General features: G+C 43.2%; 1 protein-coding gene across 1 annotated transcript in view; it reads right to left on the reverse strand.

Annotated features, from left to right (window-relative positions):
- Positions 1–16,094, reverse strand: part of LOC110256822 — a 153,647-nt gene that overhangs the window by 108,157 nt on the left and 29,396 nt on the right. The window contains exons 4-5 of the mRNA XM_021073694.1: positions 15,224–15,290; positions 14,794–15,157 (exon numbers count right to left, since the gene is read on the reverse strand). Of these exons, the coding sequence (XP_020929353.1) occupies positions 14,794–15,157; positions 15,224–15,290 (431 nt within the window). The remainder of the gene's footprint in view (positions 1–14,793; positions 15,158–15,223; positions 15,291–16,094) is intronic.

The following is a 16,094-nucleotide window of genomic DNA, read 5'->3' on the forward strand; positions in this document are numbered from 1 at the left end:
TGACCTATGCCAAGCTGCAGCAACTTGAGATCCTTAACACGCTGCACCAGGCCAATGCTTTGAACCTGACCCTCTGCAACAACTCAAGCCACTGCAGTTGGATTCTTAATCCACTGAGCCACAGCAGGAACTCCTAACCCTTTTAAAAAGAAAACAGATGTTGCTCTCTGTGCAAAATTTCACTTGAAACTTTAGAAACCAATCCAAATTTTATTTCACTTGGAATCATATATAATAACAAAAAGATCTCTTTAGTTAAGCCTAATGGTAAAAGAGTTGATCACATAAAATGTATTCAAACTATATCAAGTAACAACGTGCTGCTTTAAGTTCACCATTCAGAAGGCTGAATTAGCCATACTCACTGGTTCACGGCACATTACCCTTCTTTTCTTATTTCTTTTTATCTCCTTAGCCCACTCCCAGGTACTGGGCCCAGAGGCCGTCATTCTAATGTGTTTAATGAGGTCTTTCCGTAGATGTTCTTACAAGATGTACACTGTGCTGTGCTTATGAATTCTTAATTCACGAGAATGATACATATACTTCACCCTTTTACATTTCTCACCAAGCACTATACTCTTTAGACCCATTCATGTGGCTTGTGTTTACCTGATCTGTTGCTCGTAATGGTTGCAGACAACCCCACACTGTGCACCATCATTCTGCCCCTCCTTCTCTCAGCAAGGGTCACCCAGTGACTCACCCACCCACCTCCTCCACTACTAATAACACAGCAGCAAATACCTTTGCTCATGTCCTCTTGGGAACTAGGGGACACATTCCAGTGTCCATTTGCAGGAATGAAATCGCTGGGTCATAGAGTAACTAACTACTAGTTAATTTGCTTAAGTAATGCCAGACTGCCTTCCAGAAGAGCTGCCCGAGACTGTGTTCCCACCAGCAACATGCAAGATTCCTATTTACTGCCCACTGCCCTCGTTAGGCTTTGCCACTTATTAGCTCCATAGGGACCATGAACAAGTCTACCTCTCAAACCTCATTTTTCTTTTCACTGAAATTAGACTGTTAGTGCCCACTGCCTGATATGGTTGCTGTGAGGCACACATTTTATTTTAATAACATGAAAGTACTTTAAAAACATATATATATATAAAAACAAGGGGAGGTCCCTTTGTGACACAGTGGAAATGAATCCGACTAGAATCCATTGAGGAGGTGGGTTCCACCCCTGGCCTCACTCAATGGTTTAGGGATCCGGCATTGCCGTGAGCTATGTTGTAGGTCACAGATACTGCTCAAATTCTGCCGCTGCCATGACTGTGCTGTAGGCCAGCAGCTGTAGCTCCAATTCAACCCTTAGCCTGGGAACTTCCATATGCTGAGGGTGTGGCCCTAAAAAGCAAAAAAAATAATAATAATAAAAATAAATAAATAAAGAAGTTCCCTGGAGTTCCCATTGTGGTGCAGTGGTTAATGAATCCAACTAGGAACCATGAGGTTGTGGGTTCGATCCCTGGCCTTGCTCAGTGGGTTAAGGATCTGGCATTGCTGTGAGCTGTGGTGTAGGTCGCAGACACAGCTCAGATCCCGTGTTGCTGTGGCTCTGGTGTAGGCCGGTGGCTACAGCTCCAATTTGACCTCCTAGCCTGGGAACCTCCATATGCCATGGGAGCAGCCCTGGAAAAGGCACAAAGACAAAAAATAAAAATAAAAAAAAAATTTTTTTAAAATAAAAAAAAAAAAAAAGAAGTTCTCTGGTGGCCTAGAGGTTAGGATTCGGTGCTTTCACCACTACAGCCCAAGTTCAATACCGGTCTGGGAATTGAGATCCCACATAAAGCCACTGCAAGCTGTGACAGCAAAAAATAAATATATATGTATATAGTTTTTTATAAATGTAATTTCTAAAATAAAGTGTAGTTGATTTACAAGGTTGTGCTAATTTCCATCACACAGCAAAGTGACCCAGTCCTACATATATATACATTCTTTCGTTTTTTTTGTTTTTTTACAGACACACCTGTGGCATATGAAAGTTCCCAGACTAGGGGTTGAATCAGAGGTGCAGCTGCTGGCCTACGCCACCACCACAGCTACACAACACCAGATCCAAGGTGCATCTACAACCTACCACCGCAGCTTGTGGCAATGTCAGATCCTTAATCAAGCCAGCAAGGCCAGGGATCAAACCCGCAACCTCACAGACACATATGTCGAGTTCTTAACCCACTGAGCCACATTGGGAACTCCTCTTTTAGTATATTATTTTCCATCATGGTTTCTCTCAGGAGATTGAATATAGTTCCCTGGGCTATACAGTAAGACCTTATTGTTCATTCATTCTAAATGTAATATTTTGCATCTACTAACCCCAAACTCCCAGCAAATGTAAGCAATTGTTGTTGTAATTTTTGCTCATATGATAATTTCTAATTATCCTGCAACCCCTCTCACATACACACACACCCCTACCAAATGAGAGAAAAGTAAATAAATTTGACGCTTGGAAAATGAAACTTTCTCTCAGATACCTAAACACTGAGGAGACTGAAATAAAATGGGGAAAATACTTTCTCTTCTGTATTTACTCTTCTATGCATTTACTTCATCAAATATTTTATTAAGACCATGTACCTGGCACTCTACTAGTAGAAAAATATAAAAATTCATAGGGCAAATAGGCACATAGTACATGAGCAAATTTTCATCTATGCCTTGAATATTGTACGTAAATGTTATTCCAAGAATTACTTCAAAGTTGATAGCTTCTGACATCACAGCATAACAGCTCCTATTTATTTATTTAATTTTTTTATTTTTGGCTGTTCCCATAGCATGTGGAAGTTTGTGGGCCAGAGATCTAACCCACACCACAGCAATGACCTGAGCTGCAGCAGTGCCGAGTCCTTAACCCACTGCACCACAGGGGAACTCCTCAGATCCTATTTACTGAGCACTTACTACATCAACATGTCATGTATATTTCCTCAAACACTTAGAACAATCCTGCAAGGCAGATGTTATCACTCTAGTTCCTCATATAAGGTAAGAGACAAAGTTAAGTGATTTATCCAACAGAGTAATTAAATGGTAGAGCCAGAAAATCCCAGTAGGTTATTCTAAAATCCAGGCTTCCTCTCTCCACTCCATCTCCTTTCCTCTTAAAAGATATGTTCAGGAGTTCCCGTCATGGCGCAGTGGAAACAAATCCAACTAGGAAACATGAGGTTGAGGGTTCGATCCCTGGCCTCATTCAGTGGGTTAAGGATCCGGTGTTGCCATGAGCTACGGTGTAGGTTGCAGATATGGCTTGGATCTGGCGGTGCTGTGGCTGTGGTGTAGGCTGGCAGCTGTAGCTCCCATTAGACCCATAGCCTGGAATGTCCATATGCCGCAGGTGCAGCCCTAAAAATCAAAAAAAAAAGAAAAGAAAAGAAAATGTTGAAAGCTACCTTTAGCAGAGGGCAGACTATCGTCAGAACTATAAGGCTAAGAACAAAATATCACAGAAATTACAAAGATACAGACACAGTTCAATAATAAACACTGTTATTTAATATTTATTATGTGCCAAGTGTTTTATGAGTGATTTTTTTTTTTGGCCACACCCAAGGCATATGAATGTCCACAGGCCAGTGATCAATTCTGAGCCAGGTGGAGCAATGCAGTATCTTTAATCCAGTGCACTGGGCTGGGAATCAAACCTGCATGGCCACTGAGCCATAGCAAGAGCTCCTATATTTATTATTTATAGTCTTTATTAAAATATTGTAAAGGAGGTGACCTCATCTCTACTTTCAAAGGTGTGGAAATTGAGATTGAATTTACCAAGGTCACACAGGTGCTAACTAGCGACACTCAGACTAAAATACAGGTCTTCCTAACTTCAAAACCATGATTTTTTTGTTTTTTTGTTTTTTTTTTTTAACTGAAAATGAGCACTTCTTTAAGAGTGATAGAAATGTTCTAAAATTAGACTGTGATGATGGTTATCCAACTCTGTAAACATACTAAAAGTGACTGAATTGTACACTTTTAAATGAGTGAATGTTATGCATTAAATTATATCTCAATAAAGCTGTTAAAAGACAGTTTTTATAACTATACTTTCTTTCGAAAGCTTGTAAAATATTACTAATATCAATTTTTTTCAATCTCCACCTTTTATCTATAGTTAAAAATCATAGTTTCAAAATTCTCAAATTAAATACATGATAAAAGAACACCTCCCCCATGTAGTTTCCCCTTCCTCCACTCACCCCCTACCCCATGCTGACCTGAGATTGTTTTTTCTCTAGAAATGTCTTCTTCTTGTACAGTTAAGCATACAGTTCCTTGTCTGCCCCTCGGTATACAGAGTTCCCAGGACAGGCATCAGAGCTGAGCTGCAGCTGTGATGTATGCTGCAAGGTGCAGCAGTGCCAGGTCCCTTAACACACTACCCGGCCAGGGATCTAACCTATGTCCTGGTGCTGCAGAGATACCACGGATCCCACTGTACCACAGCAGGAACTCCAGCATACATTTCCCTTTGCTTCTACAATCCTACTCCCAATATTTAATTTCCTACACACACACAAAAGGTGTGGGTGGGGGAATATCTATGTCAACAAAAAACAATCTATCCAAAAACATTCACAGCAGCTTTATTCATAATGGCCAAAGCTCCAAACAATTCAAATATCTGATGAATGGATGAACAATCTGTGGTATATTCATACAATGAAATATGACTCAGCAACAAAAAGGGATTAATCTACTAATACCTACAACAGCATGGAAAAATATCAAAACATTATGCTAAGAGAAAGAAGCCAGGTACAGAAGAAAACATATAGGTAAAGCAAGTATCTATGGTGAAAGAAATCAAAACAGTGCTTGCCTGGACAGTTGGAGGGAGTTTAACTGGGAAAGAATTCAAGTGAACTTCTTAGGATAATAAATGTTCTGTTGTGATGGGATATAATGTTTGTGAGAGACGGAGAACTGTACACTTAAACTTAGTGAATTTTATTGTATGTAAATTTTACCTCGGTAAAGGTATGGCATTCCCACTGTGGTACAGTGGGTTAAGAATCCGACTTGGCCACTAGAATACTATGGAGGTGTGGGTTCGATCCCTGGCCCGGCACAATGGGTTAAAGGGGTTCAGCATTGCCACAGTTGTGGCATTAGGTCACAGCTGTGGCTTGGATTCAATTCCTGGCCCAGGAACTTCTCTATGCCATGAGTATGGACATAAAAGAAAAAAAGAAAGGTATAAACTTATAAAAACACCAATACAAAAGGGGAAGAAAAATCTATTATGCTTAACTTGACCTTCAAAGAAACAGAATCTTAAAAATCCCTGTTCTACCTTTCTAATATCTAATAATCCAGTTACAGACGTCAGTTCTCTCATTTCTAATACAGACAGATATCTCAGGATCTACTTGGTTATTTATTTTGTCCCCAATGGAAAAAGAGACCTGATCAACCATTCTCAGCTCAAGAGTCCTTTCTTTACTTAAAGCTCATTTAAGCAGACTACTAAACTATGACTTTCTGGAGAGTAAAAACCGGTTCTTATTTACTCAGGTTGCCCCGTGTGTGCCTGACACCTGGTAAAGGCCAAATATATTTTGGATAAACAGATTATTGAGTCAACTAAAAAACACAGGGCAGGAGTTCCCTTGCAGTGAAGCAGGTTAAAGATCCCGAGTTGTCAGTGCAGCAGCCCAGGTCGTTGCTATGGCGCAGATTTGATCCCTGGCCCAGGAACTTCCATGTGCCAGGAGTGCAGCCAAAAAAAAAAAAAAAAAAAGAAAAATACAGCACATTTCACCAAGTGTAAGTGGTGTGCCGGACAGTCAATGTCAGCTTGCAAGGGAGCCAACTCTGTACAGATCCTCCCAATTCCATGAGCACCTCCCATTGTGTTTAAAGTCAGTTGTGATAGAAGTATTTATGATACTGTGATTGATGATAAGAAATATATATATTGTTCTTCAACCAGTTCTGGGCACAGAGCTCCTAAATCCCTTGGAATTTCCTAAGTGAAGAGATCAGTGAAGGAGTCACTTTGTTAATGAGGTGACTTTTGGAAAACCCCTAAGGAAGGGGGGCTGGTTGCCAATAGAGCCAACCCGGGTGATTAGAGGATTGGAATTTTCAGTCCCAACCCATCCCTCCCCCAGGACCTCTCATGAGGGGAAAGGCACTGGGAGATGAACTGATGACCTATAGCCAAGGATTCAATCAATCGTGCCCAGAAATGAGGCCTCCATCAAAATCCAAAAGGATGGGGTAGCAGAGCTTTCAGGTTGGAGATAGGGGGAACATGGTGTGCTCAGAGAGGGCATGGAAGCTCTGAGGCCTTTCCACACAGACTTTGTCCTGTGCATTTCTTCTGCCTGGTTGTTCCTGAATAATAGCCTTTTATAATAAATCAGTAACCTCCTAAGTAAAATGTTTCTCTGAGTTCTGTGAGCTGCTCTAGCAAATTAATCAAACCCAAGAAGGGGCCATTGGCGCCTCCAAACTATAGCCAATTGGTTGGAAGCACAGGTGATAACCTGGGTTTGTGACCTGCATCTGAAGTTGGGGATGGGGATCCTACTTACGGAACTAAGCCCTTAACCTGTGGGAGCTCATGCTGTCCTGGGTAGACAGTGTTAGCAATACGTTAAATGGCAGGTGTGGGCATTGCTTCCTGGTGTTGGGGAAACTCTACCACCCTCAAATACACACTGGTATTGGTCACCAGGACTCATATTTTCAGTACAGAAACTGGCAAATGCTATAAATCATGGCTTTTGGGTTTTGGAGGTTTTGTGGTGGTGGCAGTTGTTGTTTTTCTTTTTGAGAACCAGTTTACCAGCATATTACTGATCATATCTCAAATTAAGAAGAAGAAAAAGTTTCCATTGTGGCTCATTGGGTTAAGAACTCAACATAGCATCATAAAGGATGTGAGTTCGATCCCTGGCATCGCTCACTAGGTTAAAGATCCAGCACTGCTGTGGCTGTGGCATAGGCTGGCAACCCTATGCCAGGAATGTCGATATACCACAGGTGTGGCCATTAAATGAAAACCAACAAAAAAGGAGAGGAGGAGGTAGAGGAAAAAAAAGAAAATCTAAAGGGTTAACAAAGGCCAAGCAGTCATCCCAATGCTCTCCTCCTACTAAGTGAAGTGTCCCACTTTTTCTTCCAATCAAATCCTCTGCCTTTGGTGAGCATTAGCAGCCCAAACTCACTCTTGCTACTCCCCCTCAGAAGATATAAGTTCCTTATACTCTAAGATGTCATGAATTGCAAAAAGCACAATTTCTTTTCTTTTCTTTCTTTTTTTTTTTTTTGTCTTTTTCTTTTTAGGGCCACACCTGTGGCATATGGAAGTTCCCAGGCCAGGGATTAAATCGGAGCTACACCTGCCGGCCTACACCACAGCCATGGCAATGCCAGATCCAAGCAACATCTGTGACCTACACCAGAGCTCACAGCAATGCCAGATCCTTACCCACTGAGCAAGGCCAGGGATCGAACCCACATCCTCATGGACACTAGTCAGGTTCTTAATCTGCTGAACCAAACAAGAACATCCACATTTTCTTTAAAATCATATTTTCAGAGGAAAATAAATCACCTAAGCCATATAAAATAAATTTAAAAGCTCCCAATATATGTAAAATTAGGAATGCCAAAAATGAGGTGAAAATGCTTCTGTATCAGTTTATTACAAATTACCTCTCCCTTTTAGTGTTTAAAAGTGTTTTGAATTACAGACTATTTTAGCTGGAACAAACTCTAGAAATAGTTTATCCCAAACTTTCTCCTTTTCCCGGGTGAGAAACTAAAGCCCAAGAGGTGATAAGATTCTGAGGTTCCATGCTACAGTTCATTGCAGAATGGGGACTCCATACCTGGCCTTCTGATTTCACCACCTCTGTTTTGCCCGTTTCTCAAGCAGACAAGGGTTTGAATCCAGTGTCAGCCCTTACCAACCATAATTTGCCCAGCCTTCCTGCAGCTCAGTTTCTTTGTGAACAAAATGAGGAGGGTTGATGATTCCAACCCTACAGTTTCTTTTTGAAGAAGAAAGCATCTACCATGAGTGGCATAAGAAATCACAGCTGTGATTATTAAAGAAATCTATGTTTTCTCTATCCAATTAAATTAGGAACTTTTTTTTAACGTATAAGGATATTTGCTTGAAGCATTGTCTGTGGAGGCCAAAAAGCTAGAAACAAGATAAATATTTATTAATAGGGAAATTAGGAAATAAAGTATGGTCCATCCACACTGTGAATAGTAGGCTGCCATGAGTGCCCATCATGGCTCAGTGGAAATGAATCTGACTAGTAACCATGAGGATGAGGGTTCAATTCCTGGCCTTGCTCAGTACGTTAAGGATCCAGCATTGCTGTGAACCGCGGCATAGGTTGCAGACTTGGCTCAGATCCTATGTTGCTGTGGCTGTTGTGTAGGCCGACAACTGTAGCTCTGATTCGACCCCTAGCCTGGGAACTTCCATATGTTGCAGGCCCAGCTCTAAAAAAAAGCAAAAAATAAATAAATAAATAAAATTTATATATATATATACAAGTAAATTAGGCCACTATAAATAAGAATAGATTCTTTTCCAGACAGTTCTCCATGACTTTTGGTAAATGTTTCCATTCTGTAACACTTTTCAATTGACAAATAATTAGGAAATACAAGTCTATTCCCTGATGTGCCTCTCCTGAAATTCTTTGGCACATTTATTTATATTTTCCCTTCCTTTTTTTTTTTTTTTTTTTTTGCTCTCGAGAGCCACACTCATGGCATATGGAGGTTCCCAGGCTGGGGTCAAATTGGAGCTGTAGCCACTGGCCTACACCACAGGCACAGCAACACCAGATCTGAGCCACATCCGTGACCTACACCATAGCTCAGCAACACCAAATCCCCAACACATTGAGCAAGCCCAGAGATCTTCGTCCTCGTGGATCCTAGTCAGACTCGTTTCCACTAAGCATCAATAGGAACTCCCTACATTTTCCCTTCTTGATTATACACCAAAGTCCAGACTAAATAGGAGGCACCTAATTAAATGATACCAAAGATCTAGGCTTGGGAAATTTTCTGGTGTTGGCTCTCTGTGACTCTTGTAACTTTGTTAACTCATAGGAAACTTGTTTTGTGAACTTGTAGAGAGTGAAAACCAAGACTTGTATACCTGGGAGTACCTTATGCAGGACACAAGTGCAAAGTTTTGTTCATATGGTTAAGACTGCTCCTAAATCTGGAGTTCCCGTCGTGGCGCAGTGGTTAACGAATCCGACTAGGAACCATGAGGTGTGGGTTCGGTCCCTGCCCTTGCTCAGTGGGTTAACGATCTGGCGTTGCCGTGAGCTGTGGTGTAGGTTGCAGACGCAGCTCGGATCCTGCGTTGCTGTGGCTCTGGTGTAGGCCGGTGGCTACAGCTCCGATTGGACCCCTAGCCTGGGAACCTCCATATGTTGCGGGAGCCGCCCAAAAGAAATAGCAAAAAAAAAAAAGACTGCTCCTAAATCTGAATGCCAGATCCTTTCCAATATGTATTCTGTCACTCATTCAAACATTAACTTAAGGCCTACTGCCTGTCAAGCCCTATGTTTGATGCTAAAGATCAAAGCTGCAGTCACAGAACTTTTTGCCAGATTCTACATAAAAACTTCATGACATGAAAAAAGTGGGGTGGAGTTCCCATTGTGGCTCAGCTGGTTAAGAACCCTACTAGTATCCATGAGGATGTGGATTTGACCCTTGGCCTTGCTCAGTGGGTTAAAGATACAGCACTGCACCAGGCTGATGTGTATTTCACAGATACAACTTGGATCCTGTGTTGCTAGGGCTGTGGTGCAGGCCAGCAACTCCAGCTGACATGACCCTTGGCCCAGGAACTTCCTCTTGCTGCGGGCTGTGGATCTAAAAAAACCGAAAAAGAGGGGGAGTGGTAAAGAAAGCCCCACACCTGTATTTCAGATCCTTGGCATCATGCTGTGGCATTACCCACAAGAGCTGCACAGACCAAAAATGTCATTTCATGCTGGAGGGGCAAAATAGCTACTAATGAATCACTGTAGTTATCTTTAAAACACTTGGGAAAACAGCCTTTTCAAATCAGCCACACACACAGTCCTTTATCCTACAAGGGCATTTAAGTTAACTTCCATTCTGCCTCTTTCCTCCACCAGGCCAGGTCCAAATATTCATGTCCTGACCAGAAAACAAAATATATGCCAGGGCCAGTTTTTCAGTATTTCCTTTTTCTTAATATTATCTGAAAACAGCAGTAACTGAGCATCATTTGATGATGGAAATACCAAAATAATTTATTTCATATTTTAAACCTCAAACTCTAAACACTAGCACACATCATCTTTATATATTACTATAAATTACTAAGTACTAAAGACAGTTTATTCGGAGAAAAATACCACTTCTACTCAGTTCTGAAAACATGTAACTTTCATGTTACATGTGTTTGCTTTCTTCTCGCCTAACATAGAACACTTACTGATTGATCCACACAGGACCTTCGCAAGAGAGGAATTCAGGAGTAACTTCCATAAAAGAATCAAAGAATTGGTTTTCTCTCAAGGCCGCTGATCTCATGCCCCTGGTCAAACTGGACACTGAGAGGTTCTTGGAAAAACCCACATCCTTTTGAACAGATAAATCCACTGGAAGCTACAGTTTGCCTACAGTGTCAAACACACCAGAACAAGTGTCCCAGGTGTCTTTCAACCATGAGTATCAATTCTGAAGATGTTATCACATACCTGAGATGTTATCCTAGGAAAAAGATACTCAAAGATATAATGACCTTAACTTTGATAGAACTTTCAATCTACAATTAACCACAGCTGCACCTTTAGTACTTAAAAACATGCCTAATACTAAGCACACAAAGAGTTCCCGCTGAGGCACAACAGGATCAGTGGCATCTATGGAGTGCTGGGATGCAGGTTTGATCCCCAGCCCAGCAGAGCGGGTTAAGGATCCAACATTGCCACAGCTGTGGAGTAGGTCACAGCTGTGGCCAGGATCTGATCCCTAGCCTAAGGACTCCATGTGCAGTGGGGCAGCCAAAAAGAAAAAAAAAAAAAAAAAAACAGGAGTTTCCGTCATGGTGCAGTGAAAATGAATCCAACTAGGAATCATGAGGTTCAGGTTGCAGGTTCATCCCTGGCCTTGCTCAGTGGGTTAAGGATCCGGCGTTGCCATGAGCTGTGATGTAGCTTGCAGACACAACTCAGATCTGGCATTGCTGTGGCTGTGGCTGTTGCATAGGCCGGCAGCTGTAGCTCCAATTAGACCCCTAACTTGGGAACCTCCATATGCCACGAGTATAGCCCTGAAAAAGCAAAAAGGGGAAAAAAAGAAAAAAAAAAGTGAAAGCATACAAGGAGTTCCCCTGTGGTGCAGTGAGTTAAGTATCCAGCATTGTCATTGCAGTGGATTGGATTGCTGCTGTGGCTCGGGTTCAATCCTTGGAACTTACATATGCCACGACTCAGCCAAAAAAAGAGCATATGACAAAAAAAAAAATAACTTTCAAAATTAGATCATGAACAGAAGGCCATTTAAAGTTTTAAGCCGTTTGGAGTTCCCATCATGACTCATGAATTGACTAGCATCCATGAGTACACAGGTTCAATCCCTAGCCTCGATCAGTGGGTTAAGATCTGGCATTGCTGTGAGCTGTGGTATAGGCTGAAGATGCAGCTTGGATCTGGCATTGCTGTGGCTGTGGTGTAAGCTGATGGCTACAGCTCCAATTCGACCCCTAGCCTGGGAACCTCCACATGCTGTGGGTGTGGACCTAAATAAAAAAGACCAAAAAAATAATAAAGTTTTTAAACTATTTTCACCTATTGACATAGGATGAAAATGAAAAAAATCACAATTAAATGGCCCTCCTGTTCCCAGGTAACTTAGCATTAACCCAACATCTCACTGGCATTTACATTTGCAAGATACAAAGGTAGAGTTATGTGAACAGCCCAGTGAATACATACATGGAAAGGTTACTTCAGATCTGATTAGATCATTAGTAACCTTGATTTTTTTTAGAAAGGCAGACTTTCACAACACTGTAAATCAACTACACTTTAATAAAAAGAATTTCAGAACAAAGGGTGGGGGAAAAAATGTAATTGTAATGTATACATGTAAGGATAACTTGATCCCCTTGCTGTACAGTGGGAAAATAAAAATAAAATAAAATAAAATAAAATAAATAAAAGCAATGACAATCACCCAGAAAAAAAAAAGAATTTAATTTTTTTAATTTAAAAAATAGAAGGGTAGACTATTAAGTCTGGAGATACTGTAGCAAGGCTAAACATTCCAATTAAAATTCCTTAACTCACAACCATTCTTATGTACATGTGTCAGGCAATTGGTCTCATTAATTTTGGTATTTAAAAAAGTAAAAATCCCATATACGTAAGTTAGAATTTCACATGATCACCAGTATGGATTTTAATTTCCTATAACTACAGTAACATATTCTACAAAAATATACAAACATTTTGCACATTAAAAATGAATAACTTGTTTTTGATCATACCTGTGGCATATATGTTTCTAGGCCAGGGACTGAACCTGTGCCTCAGCAGTGACCCAAGCCACTGCTACAGTGACAATGCTGAATCTTCAACCAACTGAGCCACAAGAGAACTCCCTGGATAACTTTTAAATATGTATGTTACTAATTGGAAATCACCTAAGAACAATCACTTAGAGTCCAGTACAATTACAGTGTTTTCAATTATCAAAATAGTATTGAGAATTAGGCAGACTTGCTTAATGCATTAATGCTATAAAAGGTGAGGGGGGGAACTGAAGTATTGAATAAAGGAAAAACATAGCCCTAATGTAAGTAGTACCACACAAATGCAAACAAATTCAGAATCCACAATGTTTCCTTGGATTCCAAAACAAACCACTGGTTTTCATATTGTCTGAAGGACATGGAGCCACATTCTCTGCTATGAAGCCTCACACATCACTGGGCAGATTATGAAATTGATATTTATTTATGCTTTAGCAAAAAGAACACTGAGAACCATCTAAATGCTTCCTCATAAATAACCATCTAACTAGAGTCCAGATTCACAACTCACTTATTCACCCTCCACAGAAATCAGCCCTCTAGATATTCATGCTGGTTGAAGATATTCAATGGATTGCTTGATTTCAGTCAGTTTTTGTTTTAGAGCTGTGGTTTAACTTTACATTCACTTTCAATATTGAAAATTGCTTCCTTAAAGATGTACCCATTTGAGCGCAGGCCAGCAGATTAAAAGAAGCCTGAACTGCTCCACCAGCAATCCATGTCCACTCTAGGACTGTCATCTAGTCCTTCTACCACAGCCTCCTGGGTGGCCCACCCTCTTGGAATAAGTTCTGGCATAACCCTATGCTATCTCCTAACTGTGCTTTTACCAGAAAGCAGCCTCTTCCAAAATTAGAGGAGCCACACTCATTCTCAAACAAGCAAAATTAAAACTCAGAATCAAAGTAGCAATAAAAGCCACCAATGGCCTCTGTCAAGACTTCAGTCCTCTTTAGAAGACTTCCCCTTGATTCCCTGACGATTTTCAGGGATGACACTTGGAAGATATGATAAGGGCTAGGAGATTTGTGAGTTTCAAGGGCAAGTCCCCTTAATTTGAAACTAGGTAGACTACCGCTTTCAAGGCTATGCGAAGGTGTCTCATTTTTTGGAACGGTAATATTTCTCCTTTTTCCAAAATAGATAACGGATGCACACGGTTTAAAAAAAAAAAAAAAAAGTCCCACAAGGTATGTGAAACTAAGTCTCCCTCCCACCCTTCCACCAGCTCCCTTCCCAAGGTCAACTGCTGTTTAAGTCCCCTTCCGTAGGCCTTCTTTGCTCACGGAACATACGCGAGTGTTTTAGACCAATTATCCTCTATTACATACTCAGTGGCAGCTGCAAAACTGCTACTAAACGCCTCTGGGCTTAAAGGCGGCAATCTGCTGGGAGGTGGGGGTGGGGGGAACCTATCTTGAAGCTGCGGTTTTGCACATCACGCACCCGGTTTTTACTTTGTGGGTGTTTTACCTGCACGCCAATGGAAGGCTCTCAAAGATCAAGAGAGAAAGTAAGCGCACCGCAAGCCACCCCCTGGCACCGCACTAATATCCGCATTAGTCTGCACTTTTTCGATCTCCTAATCTTTAAAGTATATTTTGTATTCTCACTGGGTTAAACGAAGTATCTCGACTCATCTTCAAAAAAACAAAAAATAAAATAAAATAAAAAAGAAGAAAGAAAAGAGCCTATCGCTGAAGGTAACTTTCAGACCCAGGTGATCTCCCTCCTCCTCGCCAAACCTGCAGCTGACTTCGCCGGTGTCCTTAGGAAGGGCTCGGCCTGGCACGGAGTCGGAGGGGCGAGCCTAGAACGCAGAAGCCCAAAGACGCGAGACAGAGGGGAGGGAGTCCCAAGCCCCGGGCCGCGCTTTTCTTCCAGACAAATGTTTGGCAGCCAAAGCCCCAAATCTGAGCCCTCTCTCCTTCCTCAGGATGCTCGTGGCTGGGGCAGATTACCAACTCCCGCCTCTGCCCCTGACCGCAACTTCAGTCCCGCGCCCAAGGCGCAGCCGGACCCCCTACACCACCTTGCGACCACCCGGTCAGCGCCTCCCGGTACCCTCAAGCGGGCAGGGCTCCAGGCGGCGCCCCCACGGCTCCCGGGACCCTGGCCCCTGGCCTCCAGCGCGCCGCGATCCCCGCGCACCCCCGCCGGGAAGGAAGCCACAGGTAGAGGGGCGGCGCGGCGCTCACCTGAGCAGGAGGGGTGCCCTCGGCGCCAGCTGGAGAAGAGGAGGCGGAGGAGGCCATGTTGTGGAGCGGCGGCGGCTGCTCCTTCCAGGAACTCCGCTCTCCCCTCCCCGTCCCGCTCCTCCGGCCCCCAAATGTGAGACTTCTCGGAGAAAAGTTCGGCCGCGGCTCCGGAACGCCAAGCGCGGCCCCGCTGCACCCGCCTCGCCCGGCGTCTCCTCCCTGTGCTGTGTCCTCTGCGCCCGCCAGGTGCCCGACCGGGCCGGTGCGCGGGGGGCGGGCCCGGCTCAGGTAGAGGCGCGGGGCCGACCAAGCCCGCTCCCCGCTGGCCGCCCGCCCCGACGAGCATGCCCAGTGTGCCCGCGCTCTGGGGTCGAAGTGGCAGTGAGGCGGAGGAGCGGGGGCAAGTGATGGGGGTTGGGGGGGGTCTTACCTGGGGACTGGGGAGCCGAGGTATCTCTGGGAAGGAAGAGAGGGCAGGTCCTGTTTCCTGCGAGCAGCTAATTGAGTTACATTATCACAACCAAATAATAATCATCGTAACCTTCATAATCATCTGCGTCTCTGATTCTTTGATTACTTGATTATTCAAGCGTTGGTGAATAAAATTAGACAATTTTGCTTTTGTGTTTTTACTATTAATCTATTGCCTGCAATCCATGAAAAATCAGTGTTTGCTAGGCAGACAGCTTCAAAACAATATCCACAGCCTCCCTTCCACCCCACCCAGGTCCCCAGCAGCACCGAGGCGGCCTCAGCTACCTGCTCAATTAAAAAAATAACTCTCGGAGTTCCCGTTGTGGCTCAGTGGTTAACGAATCCGACTAGGAACCATGAGGTTGCAGGTTCGATCCCTGGCCTTGCTCAGTGGGTTGAGAATCTGGCATTGCTGTGAGCTGTGGTGTAGGTCACAGATGCGGCTTGGATCCCGCGTTGCTGTGGCTCTGGTGTAGGCTGGCAGCTACAGCTCCGATTGGACCCCTAGCCTGGGAATCTCCTTTTGCCCTAGGAGCGGCCATAGAAAAGGCAAAAAAAAAAAAAAAACCTCTGGAGTTCCCCTTGAGGTGCAGTGGAAACGAATCCCACTGGTATCCATAAGGATGCCCGTTTGATTCCTGACCTCCCTCAGTGGGTTAAGGAACCACCCTGCGTAGCTGTGAGCTGCGGTGTAGGCTGCAGAGGCTGCTTGGACCCCACGTTGCTGTGGTGTAGGCCGGCAGCTGCATCCCAGATTCCACCCCTAGCCTGGGAACTTCCATATGCCACCGGTGCAGCCCTAAAAAAATAAAAATAAAACTCCAGAG

This window comes from Sus scrofa, chromosome 14 (assembly GCF_000003025.6).
Source record: "Sus scrofa isolate TJ Tabasco breed Duroc chromosome 14, Sscrofa11.1, whole genome shotgun sequence".
Classification (NCBI taxonomy): domain Eukaryota; kingdom Metazoa; phylum Chordata; class Mammalia; order Artiodactyla; family Suidae; genus Sus; species Sus scrofa.